This window comes from Cervus canadensis, chromosome 17, assembly GCF_019320065.1.
Source record: "Cervus canadensis isolate Bull #8, Minnesota chromosome 17, ASM1932006v1, whole genome shotgun sequence".
Classification (NCBI taxonomy): Eukaryota; Metazoa; Chordata; class Mammalia; order Artiodactyla; family Cervidae; genus Cervus; species Cervus canadensis.
In genome coordinates this window covers 60433717-60449035 of record NC_057402.1, presented here as the reverse complement: position 1 = coordinate 60449035, position 15319 = coordinate 60433717, and the positions used below count along the sequence as shown (strand labels likewise).

At 40.4% G+C, this 15319-nt stretch overlaps 1 protein-coding gene across 1 annotated transcript; it reads right to left on the bottom strand.

Moving 5' to 3' along the window:
* Positions 1–1340: 1340 nt before the first annotated feature.
* LOC122454969 lies at positions 1341–6461 on the bottom strand. Its single transcript, XM_043489609.1, has 3 exons — positions 6368–6461; positions 2641–2756; positions 1341–2403 (listed from the first exon to the last, which is right to left on the bottom strand). Exons 1-3 carry the CDS (start codon positions 6459–6461, stop codon positions 1651–1653), a joined length of 963 nt encoding a protein of 320 aa, XP_043345544.1. The 3' UTR covers positions 1341–1650.
* Positions 6462–15319: the final 8858 nt, after the last annotated feature.

Below are 15319 nucleotides of genomic sequence, written 5' to 3'. Positions count from 1 at the left end.
TGGTATTGATGGAAATGTGAATTGGTATAGCCATTATGAAAATGGTGTGGAGGCTCCTTAAAAAATTAAAAATATGAGTATCATACAATTCAGCAATCCCACTACTTGGCATATATCCAAAAGAACTGAAATCAGGGTTTCAAAATGATATCAGCACTCCCAGGTTCATTGTATCATTATTCACAATAGCCAAGATATGGAAACAATCTAAATGTTCATCAGGTGAATTGTTCATGAATAAAGAAAATTATATATATGTATATATTCAGCCATAGAAAGAAGACACCCTATCATTTGTGACAACATGAATAAACCTTGAGGACATTATGTTACATGAAATAAGCCAGAAAGTGAAAGACAAAAATTGTATAATTTTACTTTTGTGTGGACTCTAAACTGTCAAACTCATAGAACCAGAGAATGGCACTGGTGGTTACCAATGCTGATGGGTGGATAAACTGGGGAAATGTTGTTCAAAGGGTACTTTCTTTAGTTATAAGATGAATAAGTTCTGGGAAACTAAGTCACAATGTGGTGACAGTTTATACTCTATTGTATACTTAAAACTTGCTAGGAGAAGAGATCTAAGTGTATTCACCACAGCAAAAACAAAAGATAACAATATGAAGTTATGGATGCTTTAATTAATTGTGGTAATCATTTCACACTGTATACATATACGAAACCATCATGTTGGTTTCATATATAAAATATATTAATATGTAAAGTTTTATATAAATTTTATAAAATTTATATAAACATATAAAAATTTTATCAATTATACCTCCATAAATCCTGTAAAAATGATAGATCAACTAGGCAAACTGAAGAAAAAATAAAGAACTTAACAACATCTAACAGACAGTTGCAGAATACATCACCCCAAAATAGTACAATACACATTCTTCTCAAGTGCAAATCAAATATTCTCCAGAAAAACCATATGTTAAGCCATATAAACCACCTCAATTAATGCTTAAAAATTGAAATCATACAACTAATAATCTATGACCACAAAGATATATTATAAACCAATAACAGAAGGGAATGGGGAAAATCATAATGATGTGAAAATTTTAAAGAACACTCCTAAAAACTCAATGAAGTAAAGAACAAATCACACAAGAAATTAGACATATCTTGAGATGAGTAAAATTAAAGAAACAACATGCCAAGATTTTGTGAATGTACTAAAGTAGTACTTAAAAAGAAATTTACAACAATAAATGCTTATATTTTGAATCAATAACCTAACTTTCCACCATAAGAAACAATAAAAGAGCAAAATTAACCCAAAATAAGCAGAAGGAAGAAATAATAAAAATTAGCATGTTAATAAAGAAATGGTGAAAAAGAAAAACAATGGAGAAAATTAATAAAACCAAAGTTGATTCTTCAGAAGTATCAAATTATTATACCATTAGCTAGAGTGAACAAGAAAGAGTAAAGATTCAAGTTAGTAAAATCAGAAATAAAAGTAGGGATATTACTAACTCACCTTACAGAAATGAAAATATATAGATGAACTCCACATTGTCCTACTTCTCAGCTGTCTTGACTCCCTAACAAGATAGCGGAGGAGTAGGAGGACGTGGAGCTCATCTCTCCCCACAATGCATCAAAAATACATCTACAAATGGAAAAGTGCTCTCAGAGCACCTGCTGGATTCTAGCAGAGGACCTGAGGTACGGGACCTGAGATACAGGAGGGGCAAGGCAGATTCCTGTGTAATCAGATAGGATGAAAGAAAAAAGGAAGGAAAAGGAAGAGAGGAAGCAGAACGGGGCTGCATCCTTGGTGGAGAGTGAAAGTTGGAAGAGGGTCTCATATCTGGGGAAGCCCCTCACCAGCAGGGCCATCAGCTGGGGCTGAAGGGAAGCTTGGGGGCTCCAGGGAGAGCGCAGCAGCCACGCGCTGGCAGGCAGGACAGAGGGAAACCCACACAGATGGTCCAGCCCACAGCCCGGTGCGCCCCAGCCTGAGATGGGTGTCCGCCAGTGTGCGCAAGGCAGGGTGAGGAAAGAGGGATTTGGGGAGCAGGTCCCGGAAGGAGACTGCTGCTGGCTGAGAGGAGACAGGCTGAGGGGATGGCGACGCGGAGCTCCGCAACCAGGAGTGCTCTTGGAGAAGCTCAGGCCACCGCAGAAGACAAGCGCCGCTGCTGGGTGATGTGCGCTGCTCTGGGGCCACCGCCGCAGCCTCCCTCCTCGCGCACTGGCCCGGCACTGGAGCGCGTGAGGCCCTGAGGGCACTCTGGGGGGCTGCAATGGACCCCACTCACACGGCCCTGCCGCCGCTGCCTCTGCCCTCCCCCACCACCTTGGCTGCCCCTCACTCCAACTGCGTCTCTGCTCCTTCCTGCTTGAGGGTCTCGTGTGCTCCAGCAACCTCTGGAACAGACCCTGGCGGGAGAAACACACACAAAAGTGGATCTGAAACTACAGCTGAGACCCAGCGTCCGTATGACTAACGAAAAGAGCCAAAATCTCTCCTCGTGGCTGTACAAACCACAGAGTTACACCTCAACTGATGGATTGCTAAAGTCAATGCCTGCAAAAAGATCCAAATCCAAGAAGACAAGAGCCTCTGCCCCCGGGACAGGTTTGGCTTTTGCAGCTGTGGGCTCTGCGGGCAAGTACCTGTTGGGGCTGGGCCAGAGCATGAGCTTCCTCCATGGCGGGTGCAGCGCACAGCGACAGCAGGGCTTGGACCTGACCTCGGGGGGTCCGTGGCAGTGGCCTGCACAGAGCGACACCTGAGGGTCACCAGAGCAGCAATACAGTGGGTGAAAGGGACACATCGGAGCAGCTCACAGGTAAACGGCTCCAGTGGAGGAGTACTCCATGCTTTCTCTCCCAGTGGGAGGGCTCCAGTTCTGCCTTACCCAAACTTAGAAACAGATCTGGGGGCCTCTACACCAACAGTGAGGAACTGGACCCCACCCCTGCCAAAGCAATGACAGCCTCAGAGCAAGCTGGAGGCCCCCCTCAACATCCAGGGCAGGTGCTGGTGACCACACCACCAAAGGGGTGATGACACAAGCCTCTAGATCAGCCTCACCTGGGAGGGGGCAGAAACCAAAAGCAAGAACTACAGTCCTGCAGCCTGCAGAAGGGAGACCACACACACAGAAATTCAGACAAAATGAGATCACAGAGAAGTATGTTGCAAATGAAGGAGCAAGATAAAAACCTACAAGGACAACTAAATGAAGAAAAGATAGGTAATCCACCTGAAAAAGAATTCAGAGTAATAATAATAAAGATGTAAATCTTGGAAAAAAGAACAAATGCATGGATTGAGAAGATATAAGAAATGTATAACAAAGATTTAGAAGAATTTAAGAACAAACAGAGGTGAACAATATAATAACCGAAATGAAAAATACACTAGAAGAAATCAATAGCAAGAAAACTGAGGCAGAAGAATGGGAGACAGAATGATGGAAATCACTGCCATGGAATGGAATAAAGATAAAAGAATGAAAATAAATGAGGGCAGTTTAAGAGACCATTAGGACAACATTAAATGAACCAACATTCAAATTATAGGGGTTCCAGAAGAAGAAGAAAAAGAGAAATGGACAGAGAAAATATTTGAAGAGAAAAACTTCCCTAACATGTTAAAGGAAATAGTCACCCAAGTCCAGAAAGCACAGAGATTCCCTTAGAGGATAAACCCAAAGAGAAATATGCTGGCACACAAAAATTAAATATAAAGGAAAAACATTAAATGCAACAAGGGAAGAGTAACAACATATAAGGGAATTCCCATAGGTTATGAGCTGATTTTCAGCAGAAACTCTGCAGGCCAGAAGGGAATGTCAGGATATACTTAAAATGATGAAAGGAAAAAAACCAAGATTACTCTACCCAGCAAGGAGCTCATTCAGATTCAAAGGAGAAATCAACTTTTACAAGTAAGCAAAAGTTAAGAGAATTCAGCACCACTAAATCAGATTTGAATCAAATGCTAAAAGAATTTCTCTATGAGGGGGAAAAAAAAGAGGCCACAGCTAAAAACAAGAAAATCACAAATGGGAATGTTCACTGGTAAAGTTCATACAGTAAAAGTAGGAAATCATCCATACACAAATATGATATCAAACCCAGCAATTGTGAAGTGAATACACATGCAGGAAATGGGAATTACATTTGAAATGAACAGACCAGTAACTTAAAACAACCTTGCATACATATAAACTCTTATGTTTAAACCTCATGGTAACCATAAACCAAAAAACTGCAATGCTGCTAAGTCACTTCAGTCATGTCCGACTCTGTGCGACCCCATAGACGGCAGCCCACCAGGCTCCCCTGTCCCTGGGATTCTCCAGGCAAGAATACTGGAGTGGGTTGCCATTTCCTTCTCCAATGCATGAAAGCGAAAAATGAAAGTGAAGTCACTTAGTCATGTCTGACTCTTAGCGACCCCATGGACTGCAGCCTACCAGGCTCCTCCATCCATGGGATTTTCTAGGTGAGAATACTGGAGTGGGGTGCCATTGCCTTCTCTGAAAAAAACTGCAACAGATACAGACAAAAAAAAAAAAAAAGACAAAGCAACCAGTCACAACACTAAAGATGGAGATCACAGCACAAGGGAAGAGAACAAAAGAAGAAAAGAAGAAAAAAGACCTACAAAAACAAACTCAAAACAATTAAATGGCAATAGGAACATACATATCAATAATTACCTTAAATGTAAATGAATTGCAGGCAGATTCTTCAACATCTGAGCCACCAGGGAAGCCCTGTTAGTCATTCCATTGTGTCGGATTCTTCACAAGTCCATGGACTGTAGCCCGCCATGCTCCTCTGTCCATGGAATTATTCAGGCAAGAATACTTGAGTGAGTAGCCATTCCTTCCTCCAGGGGATCATACCAGTGCAGGGATCAAACCTGCATCTCTTGCATTGCAGGCAGACTCTTTACTGCCGGAGCCACCAGGGATGGTTATCAGGAGGGAAAGGGGAAAATGGAAAATTGGGATTAAAATATATATACTATGATACATAAAAGAGGTAACTAATAAAGATCTACTGTATAGCACAAGGAACTCTATTCAATACTCTGTAATAAGCTACATGGGAAAAAACTCTGAGAAAGAGTGGATATATGTATATGTATTCACTTTGTTGTGCACCTAAAACTAACACAGCATTGTAAACCAACTGTACTCCAGTAAAAAATTACACATATAAGGATATGTGAGCAAGTGAAATTTTGAAAAATCAGGTAACTTATAATAGGGAAAAATTTCCTAAGAGACACACACTGCCAAAACTCAAGCAATAGATAAATCAGAATAGATAATTTACAATTCATGTGATTGAATTCTGTCATACATTAAAAAAAAAATACTAATCCTTTACTCCTCCAAGAAAATTAGAGGAGGAAGAAGCAATTCAGTTATGGGGCCCATTCAGGGAGGACCAGAACCAGGGAAAGATACCATAAGGAAAGAGAACTGCAGGCTATGGTTTCTGTTCTGACATATAACGAGATTAGAAGTCATCATTAGCACCTTCATGAGAAAAATGTGAACAAACTAAAATCAGTCACTATTTTAAACCAATCAGAGGATTGAGGTCAAGAGGCAAACCACCATGCAAAAGCTGAAGAGACAGGCAAATACAGAGAATCATAGCTTGCTGGGAGTAGAAACCACTGAAGCCAGCAACTGATAGAAATATTCAAGTGATAATTGACAAATTGCTATAGTATGGACTAGTTATAGAATTAAAAACTACTGAAAGCCTAGTCTTAGAAGAGCTCCACATTTTTGTGAGCTTTTCCTGGAAAAGCCTAAAGAGATTCTTACAATGAAGATGCAGAAAAATCCCCTCATCCTGGTCGTGTTTAAGTGTACAGCAACCATGTACCTATGGGGAAAGCTGTCATTTTGAAATACTTGATCTCAGGTGGCCTCGCCTGCAGTGGCTTGAAGCAGGATTTCCATTCTGGGCCAGAGACTGAAGTCAGGCCATGGCGGTGAGAGCACTGAATCACAGCCGCTAGACCACCAGGGATCAGCAGCCAGTGACAAGGCCTTGGCTCGTCAGCTGTATAGAAATGAATTTCCACATAGAGATAGAAAGTAGCAAAAGAGGTAAAGTGTTTAGTGGGAGGAAAAAGAGTACATGCGGACTGACACGTGAGCAGGCTCAGAGAGAGGGAGTCACACCCTTGTGAAGTTGGAATCACGTTTAAGGGGCATTTCTTCCTTGTCCTCTCTTTCCAGTCATCCTGCTATGCCTGGTTCTGAGCCCTTACTGGTATAACTAAGGCTCCTCCGTGCGTGCATGTCTCTCAGCCAAAATGGGTTCTAGTGAAGAGGTCTGTAGGTAGGTTGGCATTACTTACTATGAGGTGCCACCCCCTTTCTTTTGACCTCCAAGGAGCTTTTCTGTGCACGTATAATTGGGAAGTCCTCCTTAACCTTGAGAAAGAGGGACATGTGGTGTTTTGTCTCTTATCTGGACAGGGCTCAGCTCCTCTCTCACTTCTGCTGTTTTGGAGTATCTGTCCACAGAGGACAAACTCTGGATCCTTAGCCTGGGGCCCAGTTATTTCCCACCTCATATTCTCAGAACGGTCTGTTCCGTATGGCAGTGATCTGCCCTCTGGGAAACTACTTCACCTGAGCCTTGTCTGAACTAGGGAAAGTGCAACTGGATGACATGAGCCTCTTCTGGTTCCCCGTCTCCCATAAGCAAAGAAATATATATTCTAAGTCACTTTCCTGAAAGTCACAGTCCAGACGGACTTAATCATAAGGTTATAGAAAACTCATCCCTAATACTGTACCATCACATTAATAGGTCTTTAGTATAACAACAGTGGATTACCACGAGAGGTATAAGACCCAGACATACATCTGAAAAAATTTCTAGGAAACCCCCCAAACAATGTGGGAGACCAGAACAAAGACACTAGAGGAGACCGAGGCTTCTGACACCTACAGTTACAGCAAACATTAAACAGCATAACTCCTAATCAAATAAATAGAAAGCATCACACAAAGACCTATTCTGTCAGATCCTATTATTCAATGTATCATGTTTTGTTTCAACAAAAATGATAAGGCATGCTAAAGACAGGAAACAATACAGTCTAAAGAGACAAAGCAAGTATTAGAATGATACTCAGAAATGGTAGAGATTAAAATGATCAGATGAAGAATTTTAAATGGAACTTGGGCGTCCCTCCTGGCTCAGATGGTAAAGAGTCTGCTTGCAATGCAGGAGACCCTGGTTTGATCCCTGGGTCAGAAAGATCACCTGGGGGAGGGAAAAGTTACTCACTCCAGTACTCTTGCCTGGAGAATCCCATGGGCGGAGGAGTCTGGTGGGCTACAGTCCATGGGCTTGTGAAGAGTCAGATATGACTAAGCAACTGACACTTCACGAAGTGAAGTCGCTCCGTCGTGTCTGACTCTTCGCGACCCCATAGACTGTAGCCCACCAGGCCTCTCCATCCATGGAATTTTCCAAGCAAGAGTACTGGAGTGGGTTGCTATTTCCTTCTCCAGGGGATCTTCCCGACACAGGGATCGAACCCAGGTCTCCTGCATTGCGGGCAGGCGCTTTACCATCTGAGCTACCAGGGAATCTACTTTTAATAGAAAAAGTGGTCATTCTATTGAATCATATTTTTTAATCCTCTCTGCCAATCTCTTTCTCTTATATTGAGATGAAATTTACATAACATAAAAATAACCATTTTAAAGTGTACAATTCAGTGACATTTAGTGTTAAAAATGTACAAGTGTCATGTGTCATGCAACATTAACTCTGCCTAATTCTTAAAATTTTTCATCGCTCCAGTGCACCAGCCCCGAGCACTCTGTCTCATGCATCAAACCTGGACTGGCAATTCATTTCACATATGATAATTTACATGTTTCAATGCCATTCTCCCATATCATCCTGCCCTTGCCCTCTCCCACAGAGTCCAAACGACTGTTCTATACATCTGTGTCTTTTTTACTGTCTCACATACAGGGTTATCATTACCATCTTTCTAAATTCCATATATATGCGTTAGTATTGGTGTGTTTCTTTCTGGCTTACTTCACTCTGTATAACAGGTTCCAGTTTCATCCACCTCATTAGAATTGATTCCAATGCATTCTTTTTAATAGCTGAGTAATATTCCATTGTGTATATGTACCACAGCTTTCTTATCCATTCATCTGCTGATGGGCATCTAGGTTGCTTCCATGTCCTGGCTATTATAAACAGTGCTTCGATGAACATTGGGGTACATGTGTCTCTTTCAGTTCTGGTTTCCTCAGTGTGTATGCCCAGCAGTGGGATTGCTGGGTCATATGGCAGTCATATTTCCAGTTTTTTAAGGAATCTCCACACTGTTCTCCATAGTGGCTGTACTAGTTTGCATTCCCACCAACAGTGTAAGAAGGTTCCCTTTTCTCCACACCCTCTCCAGCATTTATTGCTTGTAGACTTTTGGATAGCAGCCATTCTGACTGGCATGAAATTTATTTATGAGTGTTTTTGAGTTTTTATAATTGTTTTTTATAGTTCCCTCACCACTCCAGGCATAAGAGTATAAGTCTGTTATTATGTCCTTCACCTAATGGGAACAGATTTTTTTTTTTTTTTTGGTATGTCTGTACTATTTGAAGTTCAAGTTGGAAGCTTGAAGCAGTTGTCCTGCCTAGAATATATGAGAAGTATTAAAGAAACACACTACAACATTCCTCAAGTCTCAAGGTTCCTAGGCAATCTTCTTCCTTCCACACGGTAGCTGTTGGAGACCTCTTATGCTTGTTTATTATGTCATGTCTATGGAGTTTTAACTGAATGGGTGAAAATCTGAGAATAATGAAGATTCTTCCTTTTGGCCTGAACCAGAAATCTCTCTTACTACTTTATCAGCATAAAATGTATCTCCCTTCTAATATGCCAATTTCCTGAGCTCAGAACGTTACAATCACTTATTGCTAAAATGATTCATTGTGATTTAGCAAAAAGGTTTTGTGTAATAACCAACTGGACATCATTCTGGCTTTTCTGATCTAACTTCCTTCACTACTGTGACTCATTGACTTTCTGACTCAAATTTATAACAAGCTCATGGGTGTTTTACAATCTTCCAACAAACTCAGACATCACCTTCAGTGATAGGTATCCATCAAAGCAGGGAACAACACAGTATGTTCCAATATCATGCTGCCGACCTCCCAGAGCTCCCAAAGTTCCCACAGACACATTCAATGGCACATCATATTGCATAGATTGAGAAATTTGCGGTTCCAGAATTTTGTTTTGGCAAACGTAAGCATTATTTTTTGGTGATGAACAGAGAAGCATGGCGTGCTGCAGTCCATGGGGTCGCAAAGAGTCGAACATGACTGAGCCACTGAACTGAACTGACTGAAGCATTATTTTTAGATCTTGATCTCCTTCCTCCAGCTAGACATTCTATTTATGTATTTAACTCTAGAATAACAGCACATTTGCTTGAGGAAATTTCTCCAGCCTATGACTGTCTTTTTACTTCAAGTCAAGGTGAACTAATGGTCAGTTTCTCCGGCACAAAATTATCCAGCAGGACAGTACTTTCTGCCTTCAATAAATCCATTCCTCTAAAAACTTGGGCACAATTTAAAGTACTGTGGCTTCAGATAAATTCAGTATGCCAGCTGAAACAAAATTATGCTCCTAGATAGCTGTGCAAGAAAGGAAACACATCAAGATTAGTGCTGATCATAGGTAAAGAGAATACATTTTCTTTTAGAGAGAAAATGTTTCTTGAGTACTGAAGAAGCTTTATTACAATGACAATAGTTTAATTAAAAAATCATACTGAATCCTTCCATCTCTTTGATGGTATATAGCTTTTCCAAAGTTGTGTGCACATCCTCTTCACAATTTTCCCTTTTTGGTTCATCGTATAATTGGGTAATGTGGAAATATGCAGAATTTTCACCTTAAGTAGGTCTTGAATGTTCCATTATTTCAAAATCTTTCATAGAGTACCTCTTCATATAGCTATTGAAATTTTCTCCATCATACCATTATGATTATATATAAAATATTGATTAATATTATATTTTTCTACAGTGGCATAGTTGAGACTGAAGACAGCTCTATAATTTCTGGTTGGTGGACATGATTTTCTTGAGTTTTGACACTGATGATGCAGTCCAGGGGTGCTCAGTACAAAGATATACATACATATATTTCTCACTGAAGTCTTCTTTGACTCCTGCTACATAAATTTGAAAGCACAGCATTTCCTGTCCCTTATCTGGACTCATTTTCCCTGAGAGCTTTTATCACAATCTGATATGCATTTTTGGCCATCTTTATTCATTTGAACATCTTTATTCATGTTCATTTTTATTTTAAGAAGCAAAAAGAAGCTACTTTTGAGAAGATGATCTAATATGTGACTTCTATGCTCTAATTGTGCTTCTTTTCACAAACACTGCATCTGCTATAAAGGACAGTAAGAAGTACTCTTGTGTTGAGCACAATATAAAAATTGAGATGATGTTCAAACATACTGTCAGATTCTTCTTAACTGACTCTAACAAGTAGAAAGTTCACATTTGATACACTTGTATTTCTGAACTATTTTGCTCATGTAAACCTCATAGCCATATCAGTTTTTTCCAAATGGCTAAAGAGGCCTTTCTCTCTTTAGCAAGAAAGTCTGATTCTGAGCTTCAATTCTTCTTGTTCTTGTTGTTGTTTTTGTTCAGGGTTTTGGGTGGATTTTTGTTGTTTGTTTACTTTTGGTGCACATATATTTCTTCTTTCATCCAAATTTCTTCTATTAGCAATAAGAAATATTTTTCAGAGAAACACATGATATTCAGATCATTTACAATTATGTTTGTTTAAATACTATTTTGACTCATTTTCCCCTAATTTACAATAAAGTGGAACTTCTGAGGACAATGGGCTTCCCTTGTGGCTCAGCTGGGAAAGAATCACCTGCAATGTGGGAGACCTGGGTTTGATCGCTGGGTTGGGACGATCCCCTGGAGAAGGGAAAGGCTACCCACTCCAGTATTCTGGCCTACAGAATTCCATGGACTCTATAGTCCATGGGGTCGCAAAGAATCAGCCATGACTGAGTGACTTTCACTTTCACTTTTCTGAGGACAATGTATGATTCTGAGTTCATTTTCACAAATACCACTTAGATTCATTTTGATTTCTTCTTATAGTAAGAAAGCAAATGTTAGATTATTTTTAAAATTCAATTGGCAACATAAAGCTTATGAAAATATTTATAACTGCCAAGTATTAGAAGGAGCGGGAACAAAGGGGAGAAAGAAAAAGACAATCTTGGAGAATAGGCAAATAGCAGAAGCATAAAATAAAAGGAGAGGTAAGAAATTCTGCAGCATCAGCATGTGTTAGATGAGGTAAGAGAGTAAAATCTTGGGAATCAACCAGTGTCATAAGTGGAAGAAGAGGGAGAAAAGGAAGGAAAATTTAATTATTTCATAAGGGAGAAAATAATGAAAATTGGCAGTTATTAGAAGACTAGAGAGAGAGAGAGAATTATGGAGAATTTTGCACAGTGAGAATGAGAAAAGGGATGATAAAAGCTTATAATAGTGGCATGGAAAAGTAACAGTAGAAATGAGAAGAAGTGTGAAGGAAAATTTGGAGATGATATTAAGAAAATGGGGGAAGACATTCTTGGAGAATTAGCTTGCTACTAGAGACAGTCATGTAAAATCGGCAGGCACAAAATACAACATCAGAGCAAGACACAGATTCCCCCACAGCCAGTCCCTCCCATCAGGGCAGTTTGCACAAGCTTCTTATTCTTAACCATCAGAGGGCAGACAGAATGAAAACCACAATCACAGAAAACTAGCCAAACTTATCACATGGATCACAACCTTGTAGAACTCAATGAACTTTGAGCCATGCTGTGCAGGGACACCCAAGATGGATGGGTCAAGCTGGAGAGCTCTGACCAAACGTGGTCCACTGGAGAAGGGAACAGCAAACCACTTCAGTATTCTTGCCTTGAGAATCCTGTGAACAATATGAAAAGGCAAAAAGATATGACACTGAAAGATGAACTCTCCGGGTTGGTAGGTGACCAGTATGTTACTGGAGAAGTGTGGAGAAATAGTTCAAAGGAATGAAGAGGCTGAGCCAAAGCAAAAACAACACCCAGTCATGAATGTGACTGGTGATCAAAGTAAAGTCCAATGCAGTATAGAACAATATTGCATAGGAACCTGGAATTTTAGGTCCATGAACGAAGGTAAATTGGAAGTGGTCAAACAGGAGATGGCAAGAGTGAACATTGACATTTTAGGAATCAGTGGATTAAAATGGACTGGAACGGGTGAATTTAATTCAGATGGCCATGATATCTACTACTGTGGGCAAGAATCCCTTAGAAGAGATGGAGTAGCCCTCATAGTCAACAAGAGTCTGAAATGCAGCACATGGGTGCAATATCAAAAATGATAGAAAGATCTCTGCTCGTTTCCAAGGCAAACCATTCAGTATCACAGTAATCCAAGTCTATGCTTCACCCACTAATGCTGAAGAACCTGAACAGCTCTATGAAGACCTACAAGAAGCTCTATGAAGACCTTCTAGAACTAACAAAAACAACAAAAACAGATGTCCTTTCCATCATAGGGGACTGGAATGCAAAAGTAGGAAGTCAAAAAACATCTGGAGCAACAGGCATGTTTGGCCTTGGAGTACAAAATGAAGCAGGGCAAAGGCTAACAGAGTTTTGCCAAGGAAACACACTGGTCATAGCAAACACCCTCTTCCAACAACACAAGAGATGACTCTACACATGGACATCACCAGATGGTCAGTACCAAAATCAGATTGATTATATTCTTTGCAGGCGAAGATGGAGGAGGTCTATAGAGTCAGCAAAAACAAGACCAGGAACTGACTGTGGCTCAGATCATGAACTCCTTATTGCAAAATTCAGATTTAAGTTGAAGAAAGTAGGGAAAACCACTAAACCACTCAGGTATGACCTAAATCCAATCCCTTACAATTATACAGTGGAACTGACAAGTAGATTCAAGGAATTAGATCTGATAGACAGAGTGCCTGAAGAACTATGGGTGGAGGTTCCTAACATTGTACAGGAGGTGGTGAGTAAAACCAGCCCCAAGAAGAAGAAATGCAAAGAGGCAAAATGGTTGTCTGAGGAGGCCTTATGAATAGCTGAGAAAAGAAGAGAAGCTAAAGACAAAGGAGCAAAGGAAAGATATATCCATCTGAGTGCAGCATTCCAAAGAACAGCAAGGAGAGATAAGAAAGCCTTCCTCAGTGATCAATGGAAAGAAATAGAGGAAAACAATAGAATGGGAAAGACTAGAGATCTCTTCAAGAAAATTAGACATACCAAGGAATAATTTCATGCAAAGATGGGCACAATAAAGGACAGAAATGGTATGGACCTAACAGAAGAAGAAAATATAAGAAGAGATTGCAAGAATACACAGAAGAGCTAAGATCTTCACAAAAAAAGATCTTCACGACCCAGATAATCACAGTGGTGTGATCACTCACCTAGAGCCAGACATCCTGGCATACGAAGTCAAGTGGGTCCTAGGAAGCATCACTACAAACAAGCTAGTGGAGGTGATGGAATTCCAGCTGAAGTATTTCAAATCCTAAAAGATGATGCTGTTAAAGTGTTGCACTCAATATGCCAGCATATTTGGAAAATCAGCTCTGGCCACAATGCTGGAAAATGTCAGTTTTCATTCCAGTCCCAAAGAAAAGCAATGCCAAAGAATGTTCAAACTGCCACACAATTTGCACTCATCTCACATACTAGCAATGAACCAAGAACTTCCAGATGTTCAAGCTGGATTTAGAAAAGGCAGAGAAACCAGAGTTCAAATTTTCAATATCTGTTGGATCATAGAAAAGCAAGAGAATCCCAGGATAACATCTACTTCTGCTTCATTTACTATGCTAAAGCCTTTGACTGTGTGGATCACAGCAAACTGTGGAAAATATTTAGAGACAGAGCTACCAGACCACCTTCAGTTCAGTTCATTTCATTCACTCAGTCGTGTCTGACTGTCTGCAACCCCATGGAGTGCAGCACACCAGGCCTCCCTGTCCATCACCAACTCTCAGAGTTTACTCAAATTCATTTCCATTGAGTAAGTGATGTCATCCAACCATCTCATCCTCTGTCATCCCCTTCTCCTCCTGCCTTCAATCTTTCCCAGCATCAGGGTCTTTTCAAATGAGTCAGCTCTTCACACCAGGTGGCCAAAGTATTGGAGTTTCAGTGTCAGCATCAGTCCTTCCAAAGAATATTCAGGACTGATTTCCTTTAGGATGGACTGGTTGGATCTCCTTGGAGTCCAAGGGACTCTCAAGAGTGTTCTCCATGCCACAGTTCAAAAGCATCAATTCTTTGGCACTCAGCTTTCTTTAAGTGCAACTCTCACATCCGTACATGACTACTAGAAAAATCATAGTTTTGAATATGGACCTTTGTTGGCAAAGTAATGTCTCTGCTTTTTAATGTGCTGTCTAGGTTGATCATAGCTTTTCTTCCAAGGAGTAAGCGTCTTTTAATTTCATGGCTGCAATCACCATCTGCAGTGATTTTTGAGCCCCCCAAAATAAAGTCTGCCACTGTTTCCATTGTTTCCCCATCTATTTGCCATGAAGTGATGGGACCAGATGCCATGACCTTAGTTTTCTGAATGCTGAGTTTGAAGCCAGTTTTTTCACTCTCCTCTTTCACTTTCATCAAGAGGCTGTTTAGTTTTTCTTTGCTTTCTGGCATAAGTGTGGTGTCATCTGCATATCTGAGGTTATTGATATTTCTCCCGGCAATCTTAATTCCAGTTTGTGCTTCCTCCAGCCCAGCATTTCTCATGATGTACTCTGCATATAAGTTAAATAAGCAGGGTGACAATATACAGCCTTGATGTACTCCTTTCTGTATTTGGAACCAATGTGTTGTTCCATGTCCAGTTCTTCATCCATTGGATCATCTAAAAAACAAGAGTTTCAGAAAAACATCTACTCCTGCTTTATTGACCAGACCACCTTACCTGCTTACTGAGAAACCTGTATGAAGGTCAATAAGCAACAGTTAGAAATGGACATGAAATAATGGGCTAGTCCCAAATTGAGAAAGGAGTACCTCAAGGCTGTATATTGTCACCCTGCCTCTTTAAGATATATGCAGAGTACATCCTGCAAAATGCCATACTGAATGATTCACAAGCTGGAATCAAGATTGCAGGGGAAAATATCAATGCAGATGACACCACCCTTATGGCAGAAAGTGAAGAGGAACTAA

Bases quoted from the DNA above. Each gene is read 5' to 3' on its own strand.
- LOC122454969 (XM_043489609.1), bottom strand. From the start codon at position 6,461: ATGTCCCTCTTTCTCAAGGTTAAGGAGGACTTCCCAATTATACGTGCA. The intron at 2,757-6,367 runs GTAAGTAATGCC...GGTGACCCTCAG, and splicing joins AAAGGGGGTGGCACCTCATA to GTGTCGCTCTGTGCAGGCCA. The intron at 2,404-2,640 runs GTACTTGCCCGC...TTCTCCCGCCAG, and splicing joins CTCTGGCCCAGCCCCAACAG to GGTCTGTTCCAGAGGTTGCT.